Source organism: Vipera ursinii (genome assembly GCF_947247035.1).
Source record: "Vipera ursinii genome assembly, chromosome: 10".
NCBI classification, from domain to species: Eukaryota; Metazoa; Chordata; class Lepidosauria; order Squamata; family Viperidae; genus Vipera; species Vipera ursinii.
Window position 1 is genome coordinate 20,382,560 of NC_139520.1, and position 26,526 is coordinate 20,409,085.

The 26,526-nt window shown below is 42.6% G+C and overlaps 2 protein-coding genes across 2 annotated transcripts in view; both read right to left on the bottom strand.

Moving 5' to 3' along the window:
* The window catches only part of COTL1 (coactosin like F-actin binding protein 1), a 326,745-nt gene that overhangs the window by 173,371 nt on the left and 126,848 nt on the right, over window positions 1–26,526 (bottom strand). The gene's annotated exons all lie outside the window — the stretch shown is intronic.
* Window positions 1,695–12,207, bottom strand: MLYCD (malonyl-CoA decarboxylase). The gene is made up of 5 exons (XM_083370609.1): window positions 11,520–12,207; window positions 6,750–6,862; window positions 6,443–6,599; window positions 6,098–6,247; window positions 1,695–2,995 (listed from the first exon to the last, which is right to left on the bottom strand). Exons 1-5 carry the CDS (start codon window positions 12,063–12,065, stop codon window positions 2,462–2,464), a joined length of 1,500 nt encoding a protein of 499 aa, XP_083226735.1. The 5' UTR covers window positions 12,066–12,207; the 3' UTR covers window positions 1,695–2,461.

Genomic DNA, 26,526 nt, shown 5'->3' on the forward strand with positions numbered 1-26,526 from the left:
AAAGAACAAGAAAAATCTTGCAACTGCTAAGACAAAATGATAAATATTAACTTTAGCCACACGTGATGTGACCCATTTTCCATTATGGCACAATCACGCTAAGGTGATGGTCTAACTGTGGTGTTATATTGTTCCACGTAAGCATGTTTTAAGCTTTATTGTTCCTGGAGAGACACTTACCTCTAGTAATTATACATGTAATTAGTATTCCTATTGTACAGGGGGGGGGAAACACTTCAGGACTTCAGTTTTAAAACCTTGTAATAATTTTTGAAATTCTTAACTAGATGGGGTTAAAGACCTTTCTGATTACAGGTATTGCTTTTTGAATTTTTTTATTCATTTATTTGTAGCTTAATCACTCTGCATAGTGGAGCACATGAAGGAGATTCAGACTAAGCCTTCGTTACGGCAATAAAGGTCATACTTTACGCAAAGAAAGAGATTGCACTTACCAATCTCTTCCGGACTGCTTCAAACCTAGATTTGGATCAAACATTCCCATCACCAGATACTTTTGGCCCATTTTAAGGTCTCTAGCAGAAATGAAGAAACTCTTATTTTACGAAAAGGGCAAGGATTTCAGTTCAGCAGCCGCCACATTATAAAGTCGCACTGTACATAAGAGGTCATTAAGCAAATGCACTGAAGATGCTCATGGTGTGATTTGATGGAAGCCAAATCAAAAGGCTCAGTGGGACCACTTACGCTGCGGCTGTTACACAACACAATTATTTTTGAAACCAGATATTTTTAGCAAGAATACATAAACTTAGAACTAATTTTCCGAGAAGAATGAAAAATTATGTCTATTGTCTCCAGGAAGACTGTTTTGATGTTGGTGTGTGGCAGGTAATGGAGAAAATAATAAAAAAAAACCTCAAAAGAGTTTTATTCTGACACTGTTTATTCAGTTTTTATCAGACATTACTTCTAATCTCTGAGAGGGGGAGGGAAAGGCACTTAGGAAGTAATTATGCCATTTTAGTCATCAGCTGAGATGCTCAGCCAGCTAAATATTATAAATTATCATTAATACCAACTGATAAATGTAAGTTTGCACGTTGTAGTCCTTCAGTTATTCAATTTCATACAGTCTTATCTACGAACGAGATACGGCTGCCAATTGTCCCATTCTGGAACGTCATCCTGGGTTTTTTTCCCAGTTTTGATTTTTCCGTTTGTGGCCAAATATCAATATTTTCATGTGCTGACAAACTACCAGTTGATGTGCTATCTTTTGGCAGCTTTTTCAAGACCCCACCCTGAGTTGAGTGTCAAAACCCATTTATTAATTCCCCTTTAATGCTTCTACTCGGTTATGCTTTTGGTTCCCAAACAGGTAGGAACATGCAATTTTAATTAGGATATTGCCAGTCTCCTGCATGTTTCTTTGCTGATGAATGTTACAATGTCTCCTAGTTTAACTTCATAAATCCAATATGCAATTATTCCTGAAAAGAACTAGAGAGACCCCACCAGAATTTAAGTAAATAACTCAGAAACAACCTAAATTTCCTAAGTTAAAACAATGATGTATACACATTAAGGGGAGATATAACAAACTCTCCTCATTTTCAGCCTAATCTCAGCAAATTGCTTGGTCATCTGTAATCCAGTGATAATCCATCCAAGAGAATTGGCTAAAAATGTTAAGGCACAAAACTGTTGAAAAATTGTATCACAGACAACGGTTCTGTTTATATGGTAAACCTTAGGTTTTAATGGCCTGTTTCTTGCTTCCTTAATTTGATACATTTGTTATATATTATGTTTCCAAAACCTCTGCAAAAAACCACATAGGGCTGAAATGTTTTCATTTGTAAAACCATTTACAGCAGCAAATGCTTCCTTTTGTGCAAACGTTGCCTGTAAAGCCCTCATGTTGGAGCCAGACAACACAACATTTCAATGCTTTGTCCAACCAAAGCAGTCAACCATGGTGTCATTTTGTGCAGTGCTCAAGTAGGGACCAGACCCAAGAATTTAGAGAAAGGGTGGATAAAAGCAGTTTTTGAAGAAGTGTAAAAACAGGCTGTTTTGTTTCCCCAGTTGGACGAAAATGTCTTCCTTGCGTGTCCCTTTTTTAGTAACTCTGATATTGATCCCTCCAATGTCCAAGGGCATTCAGTGGCTCAATAGTGCTGTCAAAGATGCAGATTAAACAGGACTATTGATCTAGTGAGAAGAAGGGATAACACACACTTCACAGAAACCACCACCAAGTTGCCACCACTTCTCTGAGGCGAGGTCAACAAGCTTGAGATTCAGCCTACTAGAAGCACCACAAGAAACCACGTGGTCTTCTTCTCTGGCGACGTAAGGCAGTGAGAACCCAAGACAACCAAACACAGATCCTGAGGAGATCCAGAACAGAGCACACTGGTTCATCAGCAGCCCACCTCTTTCTAAGCAGGACCAAGTCAAGATTCCCGTTTAGCCAGAACAGGGATTTGCTCGCTCATAGTTTGCTGTTCTGCTGAAACTGGGACACTAAAGAGAGAACCTGCTCAGAAGCTTTGATCTGCTTAGTGCCACGATAGGTGGCGCTGTTGGCCATCGTGTCCTCCAAGAAGTAGCGATAGTTGACCATCATGCCACAGGAGGCCGTCATGCCACGGGGACTGGTGTCTGCCATCCAGTTCAGGCGCCATAACACCGCACCGTTCTGAAGGTGGAAGTTCGCCACTGGGTTGAGCGCGTAGCCGCGGTGCTTCTCTTCGTAGAGATACCAGGCGCAAAGCCTCATAAGGGGCTGCTCTAAGACCCGAACCAGCTTTTCTGATTTCACCCACCCGTTGTTCGTGAAAAGGCGCTTCAGTTTTTCAGCAGGGGGGTCTCCTGTGATCTCAGAAATTTCTTGCAACTCGGGATCTGTGAAAGGCTTCCCCCAGCCCAGTTCACTGGACTGGGAGCACAGCAGCCCAATGAGCCACTTGGTGAATCCCGGAATGGGAGACAAGGTGGAGAAGACTTGGATCTGAGGAAATTCAACCTGAGGATTTTCAAGGTGTTCAAAACACACACACACAAAAAAAAAAACAAGAGATTTGGGGTAAGGCTGAATGAGGATAAAAAAATCACAACAACAATACCGCACATATAAAGCAGCAAGCACAAACAGGTTTGAGATGAGGCTATTTTCATCAGCAGATTATTGTTGCATGCATTTCCTAACTTCATTTCAGAACCTGGGGAGACACACCTACTGCAGAAGTAAAACATTTCAGCTTAGGAAAATTCTTCATTTCTGGCTAATAAAATACCATCTGCCCGAATACTATACTCGCAATGTGAGAAGCAGTAAAGCTACCTACAAAGCATCTCTAAAGCTTTGATTAACCTTTTTTTTCACAGGTACTAGATGTACTTTCAAGGATTTTTAATTTTTGTCGGGCCCTGGAAAACCTGCAGAGACACAGATTTGTTCAGCAGATAAAAACCTCCCCCCCCCGCCCATTTCTAGCACTTCAAATTTAACAACTGAGCAGCTGAACAGCTGTAATACTCAGTTATCTTTCCAGAAACAGATGTTGTCTTTATTTGGCCCTTGTATTTCTTAAAATTTAGGAAATAAATTTGCAACCTTAACATGGACCTTGTATTTGAGGAACCCGGGGCAATTTCGCCTCCAGTGTTAATTACGGTGATCATCCAACAGTAAGAAATGCATTTCCTTGTTCCACATGAGCCTTTTCTCAAACTTTTTCCAATCAGAAAGCTTTGAAAAAATAATGTGTAGGCATCTTTAAAATGTGAGGGGTTCAACTTCTAAATTGCATTTTTTTTTGCCATCTAAAAAAGAACATTTTACATTAAAAAAATGCAGACACCAGTAGACTGGCCTGGCTGACTAAAGGAACATTGTGCCAAAATCCCTATTCTTCACAAAACATGAAGTCCATAAACTGCTGGAAAAAGAATTTAGTACTGCATAAAACCAACACGTTGGCCGCATATTATCCTAAGCTATTATGTGGTGTGTTTGTTTTTAGCTTCTAAAATATGTGCATTCACTCATTACATTTACTTTTGTGTGTGAACCAATCCATTATAGCTTGTTTAACAAATGATGTTTTTTTAGAAAAAACCCTGGCTGTGTGTGTATGTGAACTTAGCTTATCTGTTACGTATAATGTGGGTGGCAAATGAGGGGGCATTTGTTTTATTCATGAAATACAGAGACCAAATATACTAGCATCTTTAAAAGGGTAGACAAAACATGTCTTGATTAGCAATAAGCTCATCAACAGCCCCAGAACAAATCAGATTTACTGCTCTACTTCTGCTGATCTTAAGAGGAGCTTTTGCGACGCAGGTGGTCCTCAACTTATGACCAGCCCAACATTTCTGTCGCTGAGAATTTGTTACGTGAGTTTTACCCTGTTTTACGACCTTTCTCGCCACAGCTGTAAAGTGAATCACTGCAGTTTTTTAACCCGGTAACATGGCTGTTAAGCGAAACTGGCTTCCCCCATTGACTCTGCTTGTCAGAAGCTCGCAAAAGGGGGTCACGTGACTCTTGGACACTGCAACCGCCATAAATACGAGTCAGTTGCCAACTGAATTTTGATCACGTGACCGTGGGGATGCTTCAATGGTTGTAAGGGTGAAAAAGGATCATACGTCACTTTTTTCAGTGCCCTTGTAATGCACTGTTGTAAGCTGAGGACTGCCTGTAGAGTGGTGCTCATTTGAGACCCAGACAGAAATAAAAACTGGATTAAAAGATATTATTGCCACGGCCAAATCTATTCTTTCAGCAATCTGACTGGCATCAATATCCTGTTAAAGACGCAGTATTCACAAGTATTCTCATTCCCCTTTTAAGTTTCCCTCATTCGGTTTCTGAAGGTCAAACTACAGCTCAAATCTAAAAGAGTTAAGATCTGAATCGCTGCAGTTCAAAAGCCCAGAGCTTGTCTCGTTGCAGTCTGATATATCCGTGACAGCAATAATATAACATGTTCTTTTTCTGGGGAAATTAAAAGTTACAGAAGCTTGAAATTAAGTGATTTGGAATTAATCAAATAGATGAGGGAAAACAAAGCAAATAATGATATATCTTATTTTCCCCACATTGTTTATTCCCCAAAGGATATTTGAGATTCAACCGTGAGAAATGTATTACAATACATTAATATCTAAGGGAATGAACCCCAGCAAATGGAGCAGTACCAAGTAATTTAGTTTGGTATTTAAATGAGTAGGCTGCACTTTCAATAAAGCAAATGCTAAAGCGCCTGCCTTGAAACTAAAGTTTAACAAAATGTGTTCTCCCTTTGGACCCATGTTAAGTAAACAACCCACAATATTCCACAACCATTTGCGAGCGGTTTCGTTCAAGCCCTAATAGACGGTTCAAAAGCCACCCCCAAAAGATTTCCACTTGCAAGGATCACATGTTAAGTTTTTGGACAGGAACTTCCTGTGCTGTGGGATGGTGTTCCCAACCCCACCCCAAAGTTGGGTATGTTGTCTATACAAGTCTTTAATGTTACCCAATTCCTTTTGGCTAAGGAGTGGGATAATATTAATGAGTTACCTCAGACTAGAAGAACTCCCAAGGTCCCTTCTAACTCTTGTTATCCTGTTGTTCCACAGGACTGGAAGATTGAGACCTAAGTTCTACCCTCCCACTGAGCTAGAGGACTCAGTTGTCTGACTTGGTTTAAGGCAGACATGGGCATTTCACTAGGCCACATCTGACCTTTGGCTGTCCCTGTTCGGCCCACGTGAGATCACTGGAAATTAAAAATCAAATGTAAGTAGGTGTATTGCTTGTATTCTGAAGGCGACTTTTTTTTCCAATTTATGTATATCTGTGGCATGCCTGTGTGCCTATGTACCTTCACAATAATATGTTGGTCCTATTGGTTCGACCCTCCACAATGGTCCCAGTGGAAAAATTAATTGCCCACTACTGGTTTAAGGAAACTGCATTCTTTTGTGTTGCATTTAAAATGCAAAAAGCAAAGGGAGGGAGGGGGAAGGAAGGAAGGAAGGAAGTGAGGGAGGGAGGGAGGGAGGGAGGGAGGGAGGGAGGGGAAGGGGAATTAAATTAAATTCCAGGGCAACATCCTTTTTTTGCACCTACTTGCAGTTCTTTTACAACCCGCTTGATGAGGTACGTCCCAAGCTCCACGCCCTGCAGGCCCTGTTGGGTCAAGCTGATTGAGTAGAAAATTGCAGTGGTGATTCTGTCCAAATCTTCTGCTTCTTGCGAGGGAGGCTCTTTTACTATGGCCTAGAGAAAGATTAAGATAATTGAACAACGGCCACCTGGGTTCGAATTCAAGCAGACTCACATCCCACAGCCCAACACTCCCAGCAGAGGGAAAGATTTGCTTGCACACTCAGCTAGGCTCCGATTGTCAACGGAGCACTTGCTCTTTCTCTCTCGTGAGTTGCTTTACTCCCAAGTGAAGCTAAAGAACGGTACCTGGATAGTGCTGGATATTTCGTTCGTAAGTGCAACGTGCAAAACGACCAGGGGTTCTCCAGGGATTGCACAGTGGGCAAAATAGTAACACCTTCTGTAGGACCCAACACGGCGCTTCATATCCATCCAATTTCGAACAGGGTGCACGGCTTCGCTACTAAAAAAATAGAAAAGGACAGAAGGTTGCAGGTTTTGCTGCTCTTTTAAACTGAGGTCAACCAAACCTTGATGATGTGCATGTGCCAGGTGGCACTAGATTGTTTTAACTTGGGGAAATGCCACACAGCTCAGCAATCTTTGCACTTACTCGCTAATCTTCTGAAGAATCTCACAGGGCGACTGCCATGTAACCCGTTCCAAGTTTAAGAACCCAGTGGAAAACCATTCAGACAACATGTTCTTTAGTACTCCGTTCATTTCCTACAAACAGAGAAGTTATTAAGGCTTCAGCAGCAGAGGAGGTCTGGTCTTGGATATCTGAGAGGTCTCCCCACACAATATCAAGCTCAACTCAATCTAAAAGTTGTTGGGCGAGGCTTGCAGACAATCCAATCTACACCTTTTACTTCATAATAGCACCAGATCTCTAGAATATAAAGGACCTCAGAAGCATTTTTGCTGCAGCTGCTAAATTTTAAAAGAATGCCACAGTTTCATTCTCTAACATTGCCTTGTCATATGCATTAGTTTAAAAATAATTCATGTATATGTATATATATATATACACATATTTTAAATTACTAGTGTATATATGCACAGATGTGGGAGACACAAACATAAGATCTAATCTGAACAGCCTAAGCCAACTGATGAACAAAGAATAATTAAAGAGTCCTTGTTGCTAAGATTTTACAAGTTACACTTCCTTATTCCACGGCCATATTGCTAGCAGAGGTGTTATAGTTATTAATTCCTAAAACCATGAGGCTGAACTAAATGTTTGCAAATTGGTTGGAAGTGGAATGGAATAAAACAGTTTTTGCATTCATCTTCCATTCATCTTAGTTTAAGCAAGCAAAGATAAAATGACTTGCTGCTGCTGTTTTACAAAACAGCAATTTCACATTAGATTGACAAATGTCCCATTAAAGAAAAGTAACTCAAGTCAACCCCCACCCCCCCACCCCGCTTTTAATAGGTTTACTGGAAACAAAAAAATGGCTGGCTGAAGAATTCTGGGAGTTGAAGTCCACAAGTCATAAAGTAGCCAAGACTGGGGACCCCTGCCCTAGAATTTCCAAAAACTTGCCTCACAAAGGCCTAGCTGCTTGGTTAAACGTGAGGGCCTGAGACCAGCGTATTCTTGTACTGTCCACATTTTATGACCACTTTAACCCCATAGACACTTAACAGCTTTATAGGCAATGAGATTTTTAAAAGGGCTTAGCCTTAGGGGGACATCAGGCCTAGAAAGAAAAGCAAGGTCTCCTTGACACATTAAAAATAAGATTTTCCTCCACGATGCCCAGATGCACTTTCTGTCTTCTTTTTAAAAAAACAACACTTTTTTAGCAGATATTCCATCGCTGAACTCTGCCGGTGGACATGCCTAAACAGAAACACCTGGACCTAGGCCACAAGTATCTATCATCCGCCACAAATTCAGCAGGAAGACATTTACTGTTTCTTAGCAACTAGCCTCAAAGGAGCAAAGTCATTTTCCTGCACCGCTGCTCTTGATCCCACTGGCTATTTAACCTTAAAATGCTAACCTTCCAAGCTGACACCTTCCTACTTGAGGGATGTGCTCGCTCCCAGAGTATGAACCTGCTACGCTCAGAGCTAAAAACAAGCAAACCAGCTTTGATGACCTCAACCTCTTCATCTTGCAACGAAGAAAGCTGCAAATCATATACGGTTTAGCCATTTCTCAACAGTTCTAATCCCCTGATGACCAAACCAATCTTGTTTATGACCACAACATACGAATCGTTTCACGGCCATTCAAATGGCACTAAAAAAAAGGGGCTTGCAAGGGGTCTTCACACTTACGACCGCTGCAGCATCCCCAGGGCCATAGGATCAAAATTGGGGCACTTGGGAAGAGGCATGCAGTTGCAACCTATGAGGGTTACATGGTCACCATCTGCAACCTTTCAAGTCAGCTTCTGACTAGCAAAGTCAACAGGGAAAGTTTGGTTCGCTTAACGACTATGTGAGTCACTGAACAGCTGTAGTGATTTGTTTAATGAGCATGGAGGGGGGGGAAAAAGGATCACAAAATTGGGTGCACCGCACTTAATCATCTGCCTTGCTTAGCAATGGAAATTCCGGTCCCATTTGCGGTCGTGAGTCAAGAGCTACCTGTATTCAGCTACACACTGGTTAGAAGGGTGGCCATTGTGAACGAGGAGAATGAAATTATACAAGGTGTGTGTGTGGGGGGGGGGGGTGAGAGAGAGAGAGAGAGGGGAGGGGGCTTATTCTATGCCCAGATGCATTGCCAAAGCAACTCACAGGATTGCTCAAGAACCTCGAATGTGGGACAAGGATTACAACTTTGCAGTGATCTTGTCAGGCGCCCTGCCAGCAGCACACTCATGACCTACCTGAGTAGTCTGAGATGATGCTCAGAAAGATACCTCAAAACAATTTCAGCAAAAAATTAATTGTTCTTCTTTTCTGGAATATCCTGCAGCTTGCCTTATCTCTAGGCAAACCACAGGATCTTATTTAGATTACACCAAATAAAAAAATATATATTTAGATGATGGACGTTTCAGAGATATACAAAGCTGCCTTCACTGATAACACAGGGCTAAGTAGCTTATACAAAATTTGCCTTTTGGAAAGATTATACAAGTGACAGAAAAAAAACACCATGTTTAATGCTCTCTGCTTCTGGGACCATTATTGATTGGACTGCTGTGAGGTGATGCAAAAGGGCAGTTTTAAGAAAGAAAAAAAGCTGAATTAAAGTTATGAAAGTACAAGTAAGTTGGTAGGTGTCAATTCCACTCAAATACTCAACTAAACTGAAATATTACACTATCAGATCCTTGCAAGAAATTTCTCTAGCCGTAAAGAAAACCCCAGGGTTCATCTCTAGGACACAGTCACAAAGGATAACACAAGAAACAAACCACAAACAGAACAAAACAAAACAAAACAAAATAGAGATCTGATCATCCTCTGAGTTAGATTAAAACTATAAAACTGTTCTCAAACTATAAGGGCCAACTATTCTACATGGCGTACAGAGCAAAAATGATTTTGTTCGACTAAATGCCAAGTACGCGTCTTCTGGATGTGCACGCACTATTTTATTATTAGGATTTTTCTCATTAACCTGATAAGCCACACAAGAGTCTTATGGAGTCACCCAGCCTCTCAACTCTACAACTGAATAACTTTGACCACAAACCCCATTGAAGAAGAAAAACAAAAACAAAACATTTGAAGGACACAGCTTGCATAATTATGCAGATTTTCTTTTGTGTTTTTTTTAAAAAAACAACTTTTCCTGGCTGAAACACAAATGTTTCTTGCCAAGGCCGAATTTTATTCTTAGCACTGCTATGCCCTGTCTCCCACATCAACAACATGTGCTGTTCTATCACACAGAAATTTGGCACAAACGCATGAACTTTGCTCTAGTTCTGCCTTTTTCAAGAGTATCAAACAGTTCAGACTGCCACACATACTTTTTCTCCAGTTACAAGCTGAACCATCCTGTACCTCATTCCCAAACAAACCAAGACTAAATATAAAACAGCTACAGTTTTGAAACATTTGCCCTCTTGTGAAAAAGAAATCTTTAGAAATTGCAATCCATCCTGCTACCAAATATCACCTAAGTTCTATTTCACTATACACATCCCAAACCTCCATTTGAAGGTTGGGCAGGCCCAGACTACAGTAAGGCTCCAGTTAGTTGAATTATTACAAACCAGCTTTTGCTCCCTTAAAACAGAACTTGGGGTAGTCTGAATAATCAATTGGATGCACGTGGTATTTCATTAGGGATTTCATAAAATTTGTGGACAAGGCAGCGTAAGTGCTTTAAGACAGGCAAGGTCATTTTCTGCTTTGCCTTTGCAAAGCATGGTTGAGGGCTTGGGTAAGAAGGATTTAACAACAAATCACAGACCCCTGGAGCACATCTGGATGACAGTGGCCTATCTCACAGGGCTGCTGTGGGGGAATAAAATGAAAGAACCAGGGTAGATAAGCAGGCATGCTCCCAGAAGGAAGAAGCCTTAAGCACTAGATCAGACTGACATTGCTGCAAGAACAGCACTTTCCTGTTGAATCTCTACCTGGCACCACTTCCAATGCAGGCCCACTAGTTGAGCCTCTGCATGGCATCATCACCGGAATAGCACTTTCCTACTGAATCTCTACCTGGCACCAACGGCAGAACAGCCCCTCCTGCTGAACTTCTACATGGCATCATTGCCAGTGCAGCCCCTCCTGTTGAACATATACCTGGCACCAGTGCTTTTTTTGTAAAAAAAAAAAAAAGGTGCCAGAACTCACACACGTCATACAACCCGCCTTGCCTACCCTACAAGGTTCCATCCAAAAAAGGTGCCAGAACTCCGTTCTGGGCATTTTATGACAAAAAAAAAGCCCTGCCTGGCACCATTGCTGGCACAGCCTCTCCTATTGAACTGCTACCTGGCACCAATTACCAGAATGCCACCGGTTGCATGTCTGCACAGCTTCCCAGCTGGAGTAATCCCTTCCTGTTGAACATCTACCCGTCACTACTGAAAGAACAATCCCTTGGGTTGTGTCCCATTATACTTGGCCAATAAACTATCCTATCCTATCCTATCCTATCCTATCCCAGCGTTTTCCAACCTTAGGAACTTGAAGATGCGTGGACTTCAACTCCCAGAATTCCCCAGCCAGCATAGCTGGCTGGGGAATTCTGGGAGTTGAAGTCCACGCATCTTCAAGTTCCTAAGGTTGGAAAACGCTGTCCTATCCTATCCTATCCTATCCTATCCTGCATTCTATCCATTTCTATTTCTACTCCCTATTCCGCTGCGCTCTGTTCTACCAGGCCCCAGGCAGCCCCCACCCACCCACCCACCGTTGACCCTCTGCCTGACTCCACTCCGGCTCTCACCCGGGCCTGCGGGCCGGGGGCCTCCCGCGCGGCCAGCGCCTCCAGCAGGTCCCCGCGCAGCTCCACCAGGAAGCGCAGCCCGCCCTCCTGCCGCGCCAGGTGCTGGAAGAGGCCCCGGTAGCGCGGGGTCAGCGAGTGGCGCAGCCGGTCCTCGGCCTGCAGCAGCGCGCCGGGCTCGCCTTCCTGCAGCCGCAGCACCCGCGCGCTGCCCTCCGCCACCCGCCCGTGCTCCACGCCGAAGTCGTCGGCCAGGCGCCGCAGCAGCTCGGCCCGCGCCCCGCCGCCGCCGCCCAGCGACCGGTAGAAGCGCATGAACTCGGCGCTTCGCTGCTCCAGCGCCGCTCCGGCCGGCGCCGCCGCCTTCTCGCGGGTCTCGTAGGGCGGCAGCGGCGGGACGGCCCGCCGGAGCGCCTCGTCCAGGCCCGGGTAGGCCTCGGTTGCCATGGCGACGGCGCTAGGCCGCGGCCGGCCGGAAGGAGGAGGGCCGCGCGCGAGGAGGCGGAAGAGCTGTTGCGGGGTCGCCCGGCAACGGCTCCAGGGGCGCATGCTACGCCCCCACACGCCCCGGCCTTCCCTCCCGCTGCCCTCCCGGCTTCGAAGTCCGCTTCTCGGACGCGGCGGGAGGGAGAAATACTGGACGGATTAGCGGCGGCGGGAGGGGGGGAAGCCTCCCGCCACCCTCCTTGAAAAGTCGGGCGGACGGCGAAGCGGATTGGGCGCCTCCGGGGAGGGTCTGTCTCCCGGCGGCCAATGAAAAGAGAGAAGGGGGCTGGAAGCTGTCAAAGATGGGTGACGTCACCGGCGGGCCATGGTGGGAGGGGCCTCATCGGCGGCTCTGCCGCCATACTGAGAGTGGCAAGTTGCTGTAGGCCCCGCCCACCGCTGCCCAGATTTAAAGGCGCCTCGCAGGAATACAGGCGCAGTAGTCGTAGCCGCGGATGATGGGAGTTGCCCTTCCAAATACTGGGGGCAAAGCTAGGGACGGGATGAACTGCAATTTTTATCTCGTAAAGCCGTCTTCCCTTGCAGATGTGTCCGGTGTATTTATTTATATTTCATATTTCTTAACCGCCCCTCTCCCTGAGAATGTTGGAATAGTTGAAAAAAACGGTGGGAATTCTGGGGCTATGATCAAAGCCAAACTCCATCTCGGGAAAAAGAAGAAAAAAAGTATTGCACCCTGCGATTTCATGGCACCTGTTGGATCAAATGCACAAAGTTCAGGGTTGCCTACTTCCCCGTGTGGCAGCCCAAAACTGCTTCACTTAAATAAAACCCATGCGGCACAAATTCATTAAGTGTGCGAGCAACTGAAACTGCTTTTCAAATTTGGCCACTTCAAGGTATACGGATTTCAGTTCCCAGAATTTCCTAGCTGGCATGGAGTAATTTCAACTCCCAGAATTCCGGGAGTTGAAGTCCACACATCTTAAAATTGAAAAGCACTGAATTACAGTAAATCACTGGACTCACATCAAAGGATCTCGCTCAGCAGCCCTGAGCAAAAGCACCCGCAACTATCTGCCTTTGGTCCACTAGATTACAAAAACACACAAAGAAAAAGGCAAGACACAGAGGAAATTCTAGCATGACATTGGAATGTCTTTATTATTATTATTCAACATTTCCTAGGTACCAGATCAGCATTGCTGGCTATGTTATCTTTTGCGATACGGTCAGTAAATTTGTAAACTATGTGGTTTTCTTGGGTTACTGATTCCTGTCCAGTTCCTCCCACCTGTCGCTATTCAGGGTCAATGCAACTTGTGAACGTTTTATTGCAGGGTGACCTTGATAGCTTAATATATGTAGCTAATAGGGTTGGTAGCAAATGCAGCTCCTGTGTTCGTTATGGAGAGTAACTTGAACTTCCATATCTGCTAAAGCCTCAATGGAGTGGAAGGTAGAGGCAGTCCTCGCTTTATGTCCATAATTGAATCTGGAATTATGATTGTAAGTCATGCTTGCTGTTAAGTGAGTCACCACATGACTGCCTCCGATTTTACGACCTTTTTTGCAGCAGTCATTAAGGGAATCATTGTCTGCAATGAAAGCGGGGGGAGGGGATTTGCCAGAAACTGCAAGTATATAAGAATTTCCTCCAAAAAATATGTGTTAAATCGTGGTCATGTGACTGCAGGATGCTGCAAAGAGCTCTAAATCCAAGTCCAGTGTCCAAAATGAAATCACATGACCAGAGGGGCATTCCTCAGATCTTCAAATCCAGGTCATAAGTAACCTTAGGGAAGTCTGTGTACCTTCAGTCACTAAGGGCCCGGTCGTAACTGGAGGACTGCCTATACGCGAGCAGCAGAGCCAGGGTGCCTTAAAGTGCAAGAGGCACAGAACGTGATGTTCTTATCCCGAGGCTCAAATGCGGGGCACGTGAACTCAGTCCCTGCAGCTCGGGGTCAAACATGCATGTCCTGTTCCTCATCTTTCATGCTGACCCAAAACCAAGGGCGTCTATTTTTGAAGCATCTGGATATTATCCACAAATCCAGCCCAGGTGGACTCCGCTGCCCTCGTTGCCAAATCTCTGCTGAGTGTTACGTCCACTGCAGAAACACCTCCTCAAAAGATGTATCCAGAGGGGCTGGAAACCTTGTTGGCCCCCCACCCCTGAATGTGGGCTGACATTTCTTTCCGCCTTAAACATGATCTTTTCTTCCCCGCTGCCCTTTCCCTTCCTAGCTGTCCTCCCCACTCCCTGCAAATTAAACTTCTCTTTGTAGATGCCGGATCAAATTAATTTTTCCCCCAGAACACAGATCGTGGGAGTGAAGATTTCCAAAGAGTTCAGTAATTGAGCCCAGCCGCTTGCGGACTTTTCTGCTGGCAGAGGAGCGAAATTAACAGCTGGGTTCAAGACAGACAAAATCCTGTCAGAACATTAGCCCTCTAGGAGAATGGATGACCCGAAGCCCCTGGAAATCAATGCCTTTTATTACAAGAAGCCTGACATGAAGTAATCAGTTTTGGAGTGTCCAGCCCTGACCTTAATAACAACCTTTCTGGCCCAATCTCTCTGTCCTCTGGACTCCAGAAAATTGCACTTCCATAATGAAATTAGACAGCCTTGGAAAACTTCTCGTAGGCTGGCTTCAAAGTCAACGAAAGAAAGAAAGGAAGGAAGGAAGGAAGGAAGGAAGGAAGGAAGGAAGGAAGAAAGAAAGAAAGAAAGAAAGAAAGAAAGAAAGAAAGAAAGAAAGAAAGAAAGAAAGAAAGAAAGAGAAAAAAGAGGTCCTTGGTGTTCTCTGAGCTTGGCTGATTTCTTGCAAGCATTTCATTACCCAAACCAGGTAACATCATCAGTGTTAGCGATGTTACCTAGTTTGGGTAATGAAACGTCTGCAAGAAAATAATCAAGCACAGAGAGCACTCAAGGACCTTTCATTTCAACCCTGAGCTACAAATGCTCTCCTTTATTAAAAAAATGGAAGCTTCTTTTGGAACAGCTTCAGGGGAAACTGGCGTCTGACGGAAATTGTGAATGGGTTCCCAAGAAGCAATGTAAGACCGTTGATTCATGTTATCCTGGTACAATGGGGAAACCAAGTCAACTTGCTTCATCCGGAAGACCTCAGATCTGCTAAATCAGATGGGAATAACTGTGTCTCGGGAAAGGGAGGATGTATGAATGAAAGTATTAAATTGAAACTAAGGCACGGTTTCCTGGATCACGCTTCTAATGTTCACAATATACTGCATTACAAACCTGTTCTATCTACCCAAGCGTCAGAGATCACCAAATCTACTAAGTCCAAACTAAACTCAGTGATTATAGCTCACCCTGGTAAACAAACAAAAGCTTAAAGTCTTCTAGACTTCATACAGCTTCTAACCTGATCTGTATGGATTCTTCAGCCATCTACAAATTAAAGGAGCTTCTAATGAAGGGGTGGTAGGTGCCTCTGAAGAAGACGGTCCTCTGTGCAGGAGGGACCAGTTGCATCCATTTGGCAATGGATGCAAACGTGTGGCTGCACGACAGAAGATCTCTTTGCTTAACCTCAAGAGGTATCTGAATTCCGGAGCTAGAAAGTCTTAGCCAAGGGTGTTCAAGCTTGGTAACATTAAAGCCTGTGTACTGGGAGACCCAGAGAGAATTTGAGGGGTCTAAATTATTGGATTTAACTCCACCACTTTTTAGCATCTTTAGACTGCTAAGTCAACGCTAGAGAAGTTTTAGGGTGTTTTGCTTTGCTTTGAAGTGTGTGAGCTTATTACAGCATTAAATAAAAATAAATGAAAGGCATCCTTATTACAAAGAGAGACAAACAGTAACTACATTAGAGGCTAAAGCTGTTAACACCTTTTTATGACATCTAATTTCTCTTCTGCTTTATACTCAAAATCAAAGGCTTTTATTCTCCTTGACACTGTTTCTTCATTGTGTATGTCAGCCGCTGCGCGCGTGTGTATATTAATGAAGAGGGGGTTTTTTTCCACTTACACTGAGGCAGACAAATGGTATTGTCAAGGAGACATAGGATTTTGTGTTCCTCTCTTGCATCCTGGCTGGCAAAGCGTTTTATAAAGATGATTTAATGTGCCACGAGGCTAGGTAGCTGCCACACTTAATCCTTATATGTCTGCCTGAAACAGTTTTCCAAGGCCATTTTTATAGGATATTCAAAGGAACCGACACTTGAATCATCTTGTCTACACCCATTTCTGAATTCCATGATGGATTAAAGAATTTGAAAGACCCAACCGCATCAGGAATAATCCTGCTTAATCCCCCAGTCCTGTTCATCCACGGTTTGTTTGAACAAGCCATCATAATCTAGCTCACACACCCAGAATTGAGGTTTTCCTAATGAGGGGGGTCATCGAAGATGAGCCCAAGAATAATTTTCTTTTCTCCAAGTCTTCTATGGGGCTGTCTCCCCATAAAAATGCACGCGGCCCCTGATATTTTCCATAGTTCATAAACAAACCATGGCTGAATTCCTGGATAAATCTTTAGCCTTTCATAGTTTTAAGAGAGGGGGTTCAGTTGCATGTTTAATATTGGGTTCGTATTAAGCTTAATTATATATATATATATATATATATATATATATATATATATATATATATATATATATATATATATATATATATATTATTGTGTGCTATATCGAAGGAGGCAGAAACAGGGCAAAATCAATCTAACTCTAAGGTTGATGAAATAGAGAAAGCTGGCTTGACTCACCACATAAATCAAGATCAAAATAAATCATTTGCAGGATGTTTTTTTCCCCCTAGCCATGTGTGACATATGCTTGCGAGGGGAGGGGAAATTGTCCTCCCCCCCAAATAAAATCATCTACATGCTCTTTGTGTCTCTTTCATGACAACTCTCTTCTTTACCTCCCAGTGGCTCAACGTTTTCCCCCAGACACCTATTCCAAATGCCTTCGCTTTGCCTTGTAATTATTCCACAAATTAAGGTGTTTGAAACGAGCTCATCTCCATGGCTTAAATTAAGCTGGTTTTGTTTTTCGCTTTTTTTTCAATTAGTTCCGTAATTAAAGCTTCTTGGAAACAAAGTGAGAGGCACTGGGGTGCAAAATAAAAAATAAAAAAATCAGACACAGTGATTTCTTTACCCACATTCTTTTGTTATTCTTGTTATATCTGAATGTTTGATCCTGAGGCCCACTTTGGTATTAAAAGGTACAGGACCTCTGCGTGGTTTTGAAAAGAAAAATAGCATTTTTTTCCCCCTTAAAGGGATGGCGTCTCTGTGTGTGTCTAAAAACACTGCAAAGGTTGACTGGAGAGTACCTAATTATGCAAATCCGGTCTTAGCCGAAACTTCTAAAAATGCAAAAATCTCCATTTTCCATTTGTAGCAAGATGTTTTAATCAAGTCAACTTGTTTTGTGGCTCCCTCTTGCCAGCAGACGTCAGATGAGTTTTTTAAATATCTGATTAGGATTGAGATGTTCATCTGAGCTACATCAGGGGAACCAAAACTGGAAGAAGTAGATCTTTCATTTGAGAAGCTTCAAGAAACTTCAGTGCTGACATTATCCAGAATTTGAGTTCTGGAAAGATAGAAAACTGTATGAAGAAAAAAACATTGGGCTGCTAATAGTGAAGGATTTATAGTCTTTTTTTTCTAACAGAAGAGAAAGGAAAACATTTAGAGAAGCTGTTTGTTCCAGACCATCTCTAGATCATGTAGAACATGAGCTTTTGGCTGCCTATGGAAATTCTCAGTCATCTGGGTTATTGTTGTCCCAATGGTGCTTTTTTCCAAAATGCAAGTAAAACAAAAGGTTTTACTTCTCATCCAAGAAGCTTCTTCAGTTCTAACTGAAGCAGATCTTATCTAACAGAACTGAAAAGCTTCTTGGATGAGGAGCAAAACGTTTTCAAAGAAAAAAAACCAAGAAAATCCAGTTGCCTTTTTTTTGGGGGGGGAAAGCATCCTGGGATGAGCTTTTGAATAAATAAATGAGCTTTTGAATAACTGAATAAACTATAATGAGTTAGATTTAGTCAAATCGCTAACCAAACAATCCATCTAACATCATAGTCGCATAGACGAACCCAGATTATCTATCTATCTATCTATCTATCTATCTATCTATCTATCTATCTATCTATCGTATGGCATATTGAACATGGACTAGCAATATCAATTAAAATATATTAAAATATAAATATAAACCTAGATGTTATATCATCAATGAAGCTTCAAACCACAGGGCTGTAACCATCAATATAGGCCTCCCTTAGTTATCATAGCCAGGATGCCCAAACTCTGTAACCCTGTAACCCTCTTTCAGAAAACTGATTCTTTAATTTTCCTTATTTTAAATAGTTTCATATCGCTCTTCAAGGAATCTAAGATTTCAGCTTATTGCAGGATTTGAAACAAAATGCTAACTGAATCCTAGAAGCAGTGATACGCATGTTTTGCAAATACCACACAAGCTAATTTAATTTCCCTAGCTAATTAACCAGGCAGGGGGGAGGAGGGGGATTTGCGCTAGTTAGGGGCTTAATTCATTACCCCAGTAAATGAATTCTTGTAGGGCTTGTACGTTGCTTTCCTGCAAGTCCCTTCAGATGTCTGTCAAGCCGGATGAAAATAAATGATTGTGTTAAAATCCTATCTGGTTAAATAAATCTTCATCACGAAGTGAATAAGCCTCAACGAATTTATTTTATTCTGGAGTAGACCCCTGCACACCTGTTGACCGAGTATAATCTGTTGAATAGAATTATCTCCTTTAAGCAGAGGCATCTGAAAGATGATTTTCTTCAACTGTGTGACGTCCCCAATCCTAGCAAAACCCACACAGCTTTTAATGCTGCTAAAAGTTTTTGACAACTTGATTTTGGCACTTGTCACCGGCAAAGAGTGGTTGGCTGTTTCTTAAGAAAAGTGTCTCCATTTTGCCCTCTTCGGGTGTGATGGATAAGAGAGCAAAGTCAACAGCAGGAGTGAGGTAAATGAAAAGAGAATCCAAATTTAATGAAGAGTCGTACAAATAACGCTTAGCGGGGTCTTCAGAGAAAGTGACAGCTCAATTAAAGTCCTTGCTGGGAAGACAGTCTGACGTGCGTTCACTTCTAAGAAAGAATTGCTGCATACCAAAACAGGCCAGAGGTGTTTCCGACGTGCCAAAGAGTTGGTGCAAAGTTAGCAGGCAGAATGGTTAGCTCTCCCTCGTTCAGACTTCTGTCTTCGGGAGGCAGTGAAATGTTCAAGAGTCTGATGATGTTGCCTAGTTTGGTAAGAAAACAGCCAAGCTCAAGAGGCACCAAGGGACACCTCAAGTGACTGTATTTCAGAATGGAAATATTTTATTATCCATCCATCCAGGGAACTAAGACACCCAAACTTTAATGGCCCAGCCTCTTTAACTAGCACTTATTCTGCAGACAGTAGCACGAGGCTGCAACCAATGGTGGGATTCAGCCGATTCGCACCACTTTGGCAGAACTGGTAGCTAATTTTTTGTTGCTCAGGCCCAGAATGGACTTCCGGAAGTGGCATCCACACAGAGAACCGGTTCTTCGTATATTTGAATCCCACCACCGGCTGCAACTGTCATAAATATGAGTCAGTTGCCAAGTGTCTGAGGTTTGATCACGTGACCATGGGGGACACTGCAACAGTCATAAATATGAAAAAAGTGCCATTGTAACTTTGAACAATCACTAAATGAACTTTTTTAAGTTGAGAACTATGAGTACATGAACACTGAAGTGTGAGAAACCCTGACTTCCACAGTGATGCATCTCACGAAAAGGGGAAGGGCTGCCGGTCTCCGTTCTAACCATATTTGGAATAAAACTCAAACACCAATGGTTGGCAGAGTGATGAACTGCCAGGCCAAATTCAAGAACCTTTGCTTCGAATTTCGACAGAACCGCTCTCATGCTGAAAAGGGTCCAATTTGTTTAGCTCCGGGCCATTTGTCTTCTCCTGGCAGGTGTTCCTGGATGCCCATCAAGTTGCTTTTGGCAATTAGCTGAACTAACGCTGGGGATACTTTCACCGATCTGTAGCGTGAACCCCAGGAGAAATTCTTTGTTTCCTTCACCAGCTGCTGGGGCTATAATCAGCCAGGTACTGAAGAAAAAGGAAGACTCTCTTGGTTTGCAAGTATAATGGGATCAGTGAAGCATGTTCCTGCCAACAGCTTCCTAGGGAATCTACTACAACTATCTAATTAATGGGGAGGAGATCTTAAGATCTGGCCAGAGCTGCATGCAGAGGGCGGAAAGCAGCTTTTCAACAATGTATACAGTCTTGGAAATGGATGGATGGATGGCTTTCTATAATAAAAGTGTTTCTCGTTCTTCCAGGATGAGAAAACGTCCGTGTCTTGGAGATGTGGAAATAGGCCAGAAAAGCTAGGGAGATCTCAAGAGCTTGGTAGTATTGACCTTCAATGGTAGGGTAGGTTGTTGAATAGTTGCTTTTTCAAGGAGATGGCAATGTGGGCAAAGGAATTTGGCCACCATGATGTTTACACAAGATATGGTGGTAATTATGGATTGGATCCCCCTCCCCAAACTACAATCAATTTGCAACATCTTCCATACTGGGGCTTAAAATGACTCTGAACTCAATTTAAGCCAAAGGGGATCAGGTGATCCTGGGACACTGCGACCATCATAAATATGAGCCAATTGCCAAGCCAATTTTGATCATGTGACCATGAAGATGCTGCAGTGGTTGCAAGAATCAAAAATGGTTGCCAGTCCCTTTTTTTCCAATGTCATTGAAAAACGTTGAGTGGTCACTTATCAACCTGTTGTAAGTTGAGGATTACCTGAACAATTTTACCCCTCCCTCCTCCAGAACTAAAAGGCACACCAACCCACAACGTCAGGCTTAATTTCCCACCCTTCTATTTGTCTTTTGTCACTGAAGCTTAAATCAATTGTACAGTGTCCTCCTTTGTACATTGTCCCTTCAGTTCCCGATGGCGCTGTCAAAGGACAGATAATTCCCCAATAGATTCCAGGTCTACACCTGGATGTAATTGAGATACATGAAGCACAATTCTACATCATCTCTTTGCTTATCAGCATCCAAAAAAAGAAAAGTGGTTTAATAGAACAAGCCGTTTGGGGGAATAAGATGGAAAACGGTCTGAAAAATGTAGTTGCTTAGAGGATGAGGCTGTCAAAAAAGCCTTTTGTCCCGATGGTACCGAATAACCTTCTCGATCTGAAATGGTCCCTACAAAGTTGCCTTCTATCTGGGCTAAGATCTGGTTAATTGTGGGTGCTCCACACTGGAGGCTTTTAAGAAGAGATTGGACAGCCATTTATTTGAAATGGTACAGGGTCTCCTGCTTGAGCAGGGGGCTGGACTAGAAGACCTTCAAGGTCCCCTCCAGCTCTTTTATTTTGAGCAGGGAAAAATCAGTCCAGCCAACGACTGGAGAACCTGCATCGGGTAATCACAGAAATGAAGATCTGCTCCAAATATTTCCCAGCAAGGGTCAGTCTGGGGAAAAGGAAAAAAAAAAGGAAGAGAAGATCCTGGAGGGAAGCAATTCCAGCTTCAGGTCCAAGAAAGAAGGAAAAAAGCAAGAAAATTTGATCAGCCAAAGGTGACAGGTATAAAACAGGAGAGATAAAGGAAGAACACATCCCTGTGAGGCATAGAATCAGTGAAGCACGGACCAGCCTTGAGAGCCCTTAAGTCAACATACCTCAAGCCCTTTCAAAATCCATAAAAGTAACCATCAAATATCCATTACTTTGGAAGATGAGAAGAAACAGCCTTGAATTTAAACCTTGGAACACAGAACCAGCTCCCAGCTTGGATTCTGGTGCGCCCTAGTAGGCAAATCTTCCCTGGTGTCTAGCTTCATTCAGGCCTGCAATAAAGCAACTCATTTTCAGATGCGCTGGGAGCTTTCTGCATAGAGAAAAGAGGGATTTTGAGGGCTGAGATTTACAGCTGTGCTGGGTAGGATTCCTGACAGACATCCCTTTGCCCAGCCTTGCTTAATACTGTATAAACCTTTAAAGGATGCTCACCTTTTTCTAACGAGATAATTAGCTGTTTGAAATCCAGTACTGCAGGTAACAGGTTGTTTCCAGGTGAAAGGGGAGGCTTTTTTTTTTAGGGATTGGCAAAGAGTTGATGAAAGACTGCAGAAATAATCATGGTAATTAGCTCAGTGACCTCCTGCGACTGAAAGATTTGAAAAGGCATTTTAAAAAAAAAACCAAAAAAACCCAAACCACAACCACCATCTTTTTTAAATAGTTTTCCCCCCCCCCTCTCCCTGGTTTCCAGTCAAACAGCCAGAGAACATCATGTTTCCAATTAATTGCCATAGTTACTACATGAGAATGAATGTCTCATTGCACGGGGCCCAGGCTATCCATCAAAGCTTGCTTTGATTGCACAAATCAATTGCTCGTGGACAAATATCACCGTGGTCTGATGGGCTGGTGGTTATTGTACTTGCACGGCAAAATTACTGATCTCCCCTGTAAATGCTGCTGATGTGAATTAATTATGGTTGGTCAACTGCCGAAGGACCCAAAGCAAAGCAGTCACCTGTCTCGGAAAGACGTCAGCCTCTTAGCCAGAGACTGTTGCAGGCTGCCTTCCAATCTCTGTGGTTTGGGGCATTCCTGAGCAAAAATCTACTTAATTCTTTGTGTGTTTTAGATCTTTAAAAAAGCTACACAGGTAATCCTCGACTTGTGATCCTTCCTTTAGTGGCCGTTTAAAATTACAACCATGCCAGGGGGGGGCAGGGCGGGAAATGACTTACCAGCAGTTGTCACAGTATCCCCCATGCTCACATCATTATAATTTGGGCATTTGGCAACTGGAATGTATTTACAATGGTTGCAACCTCCCGGAGTCGTTTGCCATATGTGATTCTCCCAGTCAGCTTCTGACAAGCAGAATCAATGGGGAAGGCAAATTTGCTTCACAATTGTGTGATTCGCTTAATAAGCATGAAGGCGCAACTTAATGACTTAGGGCCAAATAGTCGTAAAATCAGGTACAAATCACTTAACAATCGCCTTGCTTAGTAACGGAAGTTCCAGACCCAATTGCAGTTGTAAATTGAGGACTAGCTGTAGGTGTGCACACTCAGGACCTTACAACAATTATTCAGAGGTAGATTCTCTCTGTCTGCCTTCAAATGCTAGGTATCTATCCTAGCTAAGAGAGGATTCCGTGATCTGTGAATAGGATTAACAGCAATCCCAAAGGGTGAATGCAGAGATCCTTCAAATAGCAATGAAAGGACATTTATTCGGGTCAGGAAACAGACCAGCTTGAGTTCGATTTGTCTACCCTGTAGCCAAGTCAAGAATGAGGTCCTAGACTTGACCCCAAAGCTCTCCACATAAGAAGGGAAAGACTTCAGTTCTGTCTGAAATCTTGGAGAGCCACCATATTTTAATGAAGGATCTTTGTAGTAGATCTCCTTTATTAGGGATTTCTCCACCCTTCTCCCCAGGGTGTTCAGTCAGGGTCAAGCCCTCCATTCAATCTTTATGAATGAATTTCAACTGTGAAATTTACAAGCATGGATTACAACCATTGCAAAACCAGACTAAGGTTTTCCAGATATCTGGATATCCTGCCCTTTAGATGTTGATTTTACTCATCCATCTCCTATAGCTCAATTAAATGAATAAAATAAAGGGTGCCAAAGGGAATAACCTATCATCCTTCCAGATGTCCGGTGAAGCTTTGAGGTGTCCTGCATCAAAGTGTCATTGACCTAAGAAAAATGCATGCACACATTCTTCTCTAAAATGAGTGGAAAAACTTAATGATGGCTATTCAGCAAACATAAAAATATTCACTCCTCCATCCCAGCAGACCACAAGACCAGGAAGTTATGTTCTTCATGGGTAGGACTGGCTCCTGTGGAATGCTCTGTTCCCCACCATTTCTTTTAAACCATCCTTTCCACCCCTAGTTGCTAAGCAACAGCAAATCCTCAAGGAGATGAAGTCAAAATCCACATCTTTTGCACATAAATCTTTCAGGGTGGGGAGAAAATACATGGCAAAATCCCATCCCCAAAGAAATTGTGGGAGAATGTTTGATAAGGTAGATCTTCCCAAGTGTGTTTATGTGTGTAGGATTTTCTTTTAAAAGCAGACTTCTTGGCTCTCTAGATAATTTCAGGGATGCCTCCAGAGATAGTTCAGCAAGAGAGCTGAAATGAGCCCACACGCTTGCGCTATCCCATGAACAGTCTTCCTTGTGGACTTTAGAACATCTCAGAAATTGAAATTCAGGTTTTTGAGGCCAGGCTCAACCTCCAAAAAAAGACAGTTGGGGTCAGAGATGATAGCAGTCATCAAATATTTGAAGGATGGTCAGACAGAAGAGGGCGTGGATGTGTTCCCTATAATTCTAGAGGAAAGGATGGTCACTAATGGGTGACATCTACCATCAGCAAGAGGTTCAAGATGGACATCAGAAGGAACACCCTGACCTTATGAGCTGTCGGGTCAATGGAACAGGTTGGAAGCTGATCTGCTGAATTCGCCTTCACTAGGGGACTTCAACCTGTTAAACAGGTTAACAATTTTAAAAATCATATTATTGACTCCAACGGATGTTCTAGAGACAAGGATGACTGTGACTAAATTTCTCACCCACTTTTCTTCCCTAATGTAATAATTACCCTAATGTGAAATTACGGTGATTAATTACTGTGTATCATGAACACTGGTCCCAATCTGACTTGACAATGAATGTTCAAACGTCCGTGGAAATAATAAAGAGCATGGTAGAAGGGGCTTACAGTGAAAGGTGTTAATGAGTTTATACAGGAAGAGGTGTTAATGAGGTTTTTTTTGTTGCTGTTGTCAATAAGATACAGGGGGGAGGAGGACAAAATAGCATATATTTTATCTATCCATCTTTCCATCCACCCATCCTCCCACCTTCCTTCCATCCATCCATCCATCCATCAATCCATGAATACTGTCAAATTTAAAAAAATAATCTGCTTGCTTCCTTGTGATGTTTGCTGGGCTGTTTTTACAAGAAAGTTGATACAATGCTTTGAAAGCTATTTTTTTAAAAAAGAAAAGAAAAGAAGGCAAGATTTGAAGAGTTTGAGTAGCCCTGCTCTTTGAACTATGAAGTTGATTAGATGACCCTTAGCACATCACTAGTTCTTTGGGGAAATGCAGGTTTTAGGTTAACTTGATCTACTTGGAGAAAAGATGGGGGAATCACAAAAACCAAAATGGAAATACAAAAAGAAAGAAAGAAAGAAAGAAAGAAAGAAAGAAAGAAAGAAAGAAAGAAAGAAAGAAAGAAAGAAAGAAAGAAAGAAAGAAAGAAAGAAAGAAAGAAAGAAAGAAAGAAAGAAAGAAATCTCTCGTAGTATCATGCCTAGTGGCAAATAAAGTTAGACTTGTCATCCAGATAGGGAAATCACACTCTTGTGCGCACATAGACAAGGGAGCAAATGACTCCTAGTAATGTCTATGGAGATTCTCCATCCTCCAGGTCACGGTTGTCCCAAAGGTGCTTTTTCTGGAGGCCACTGGACTTTCTTTGTCTTTTCTTTGAAGACCTTTCGCTTCTCATCCAAGAAGCTTCTTCAGCTCTGACTGGATGGTGGGGAGGGGAAGGACAACAGTAAATTTTGGCCTCAACTGTGGTCATTAAATTGAGGACGACCTGTGTTGAAAAATTTTCAAATCTAGAGCCGATTCATCACGTTTAATGAGAACGGATGGGGAGAAAATGGAGGAATGTTTCTCTGTGCGGCATTCAAAGGTACAATTATTTCTGGCACTTTTAACTTCCGCTGATTCAAATGGAAAAATCGTTTATGGCATCCTTGAATATATATCTACCTCTATGCAGCGGCGAGTCTCACTAATTTTAAAGGAAGACTTAAATGTGTCTTAAATCAAGTCATATCCCTGGTTGATGGAATATAGAGAGAGAGATGTGTGTGCGTATATGCATAAATCCACTATCTCCATCCACACAAGTTCTTTATTGCCTCCTTAATTCTGTAAAACGTGATCGGCAAAGTCTTCTCGTTTTTCTTAAATAAAATAAAATAGTGCACTCTGAAATCAGATTGATTGTATCTCACCCTGCCAAGCCTAATATTTTTCTCTTTTCCCTCTGCTCATAGTAAACTACAATATAAATGGACTTTTTTAATATAAAAAGCACACATTTTTATATCTTCGTACGCTCCCTTAAATGTCCAATTCACATGAAAAATATCCCCAGAAACTAGAATCTCAGATAACTTAACAGGGGGAAAAAAAAACCAATCTGAACTGTAGATGTCACTAGCTCAATTGCGGCACAGCAAGGGTTTTGGATGCAACCCCCTGTAATTTATATAAATCACTGCTTTGTGAAATGTAATGAAGTTAATATCTTAAAAGTGGCAGAGAAAAATGCCCTTGTTTTGGCAGCTTGGGGGAGAAAAAGCAGCAAAATAGTGATTTGAGAAAGAACAGAGGGAAAATACTTGGGGCTAATAAACTAACCCACATGAACCATTCA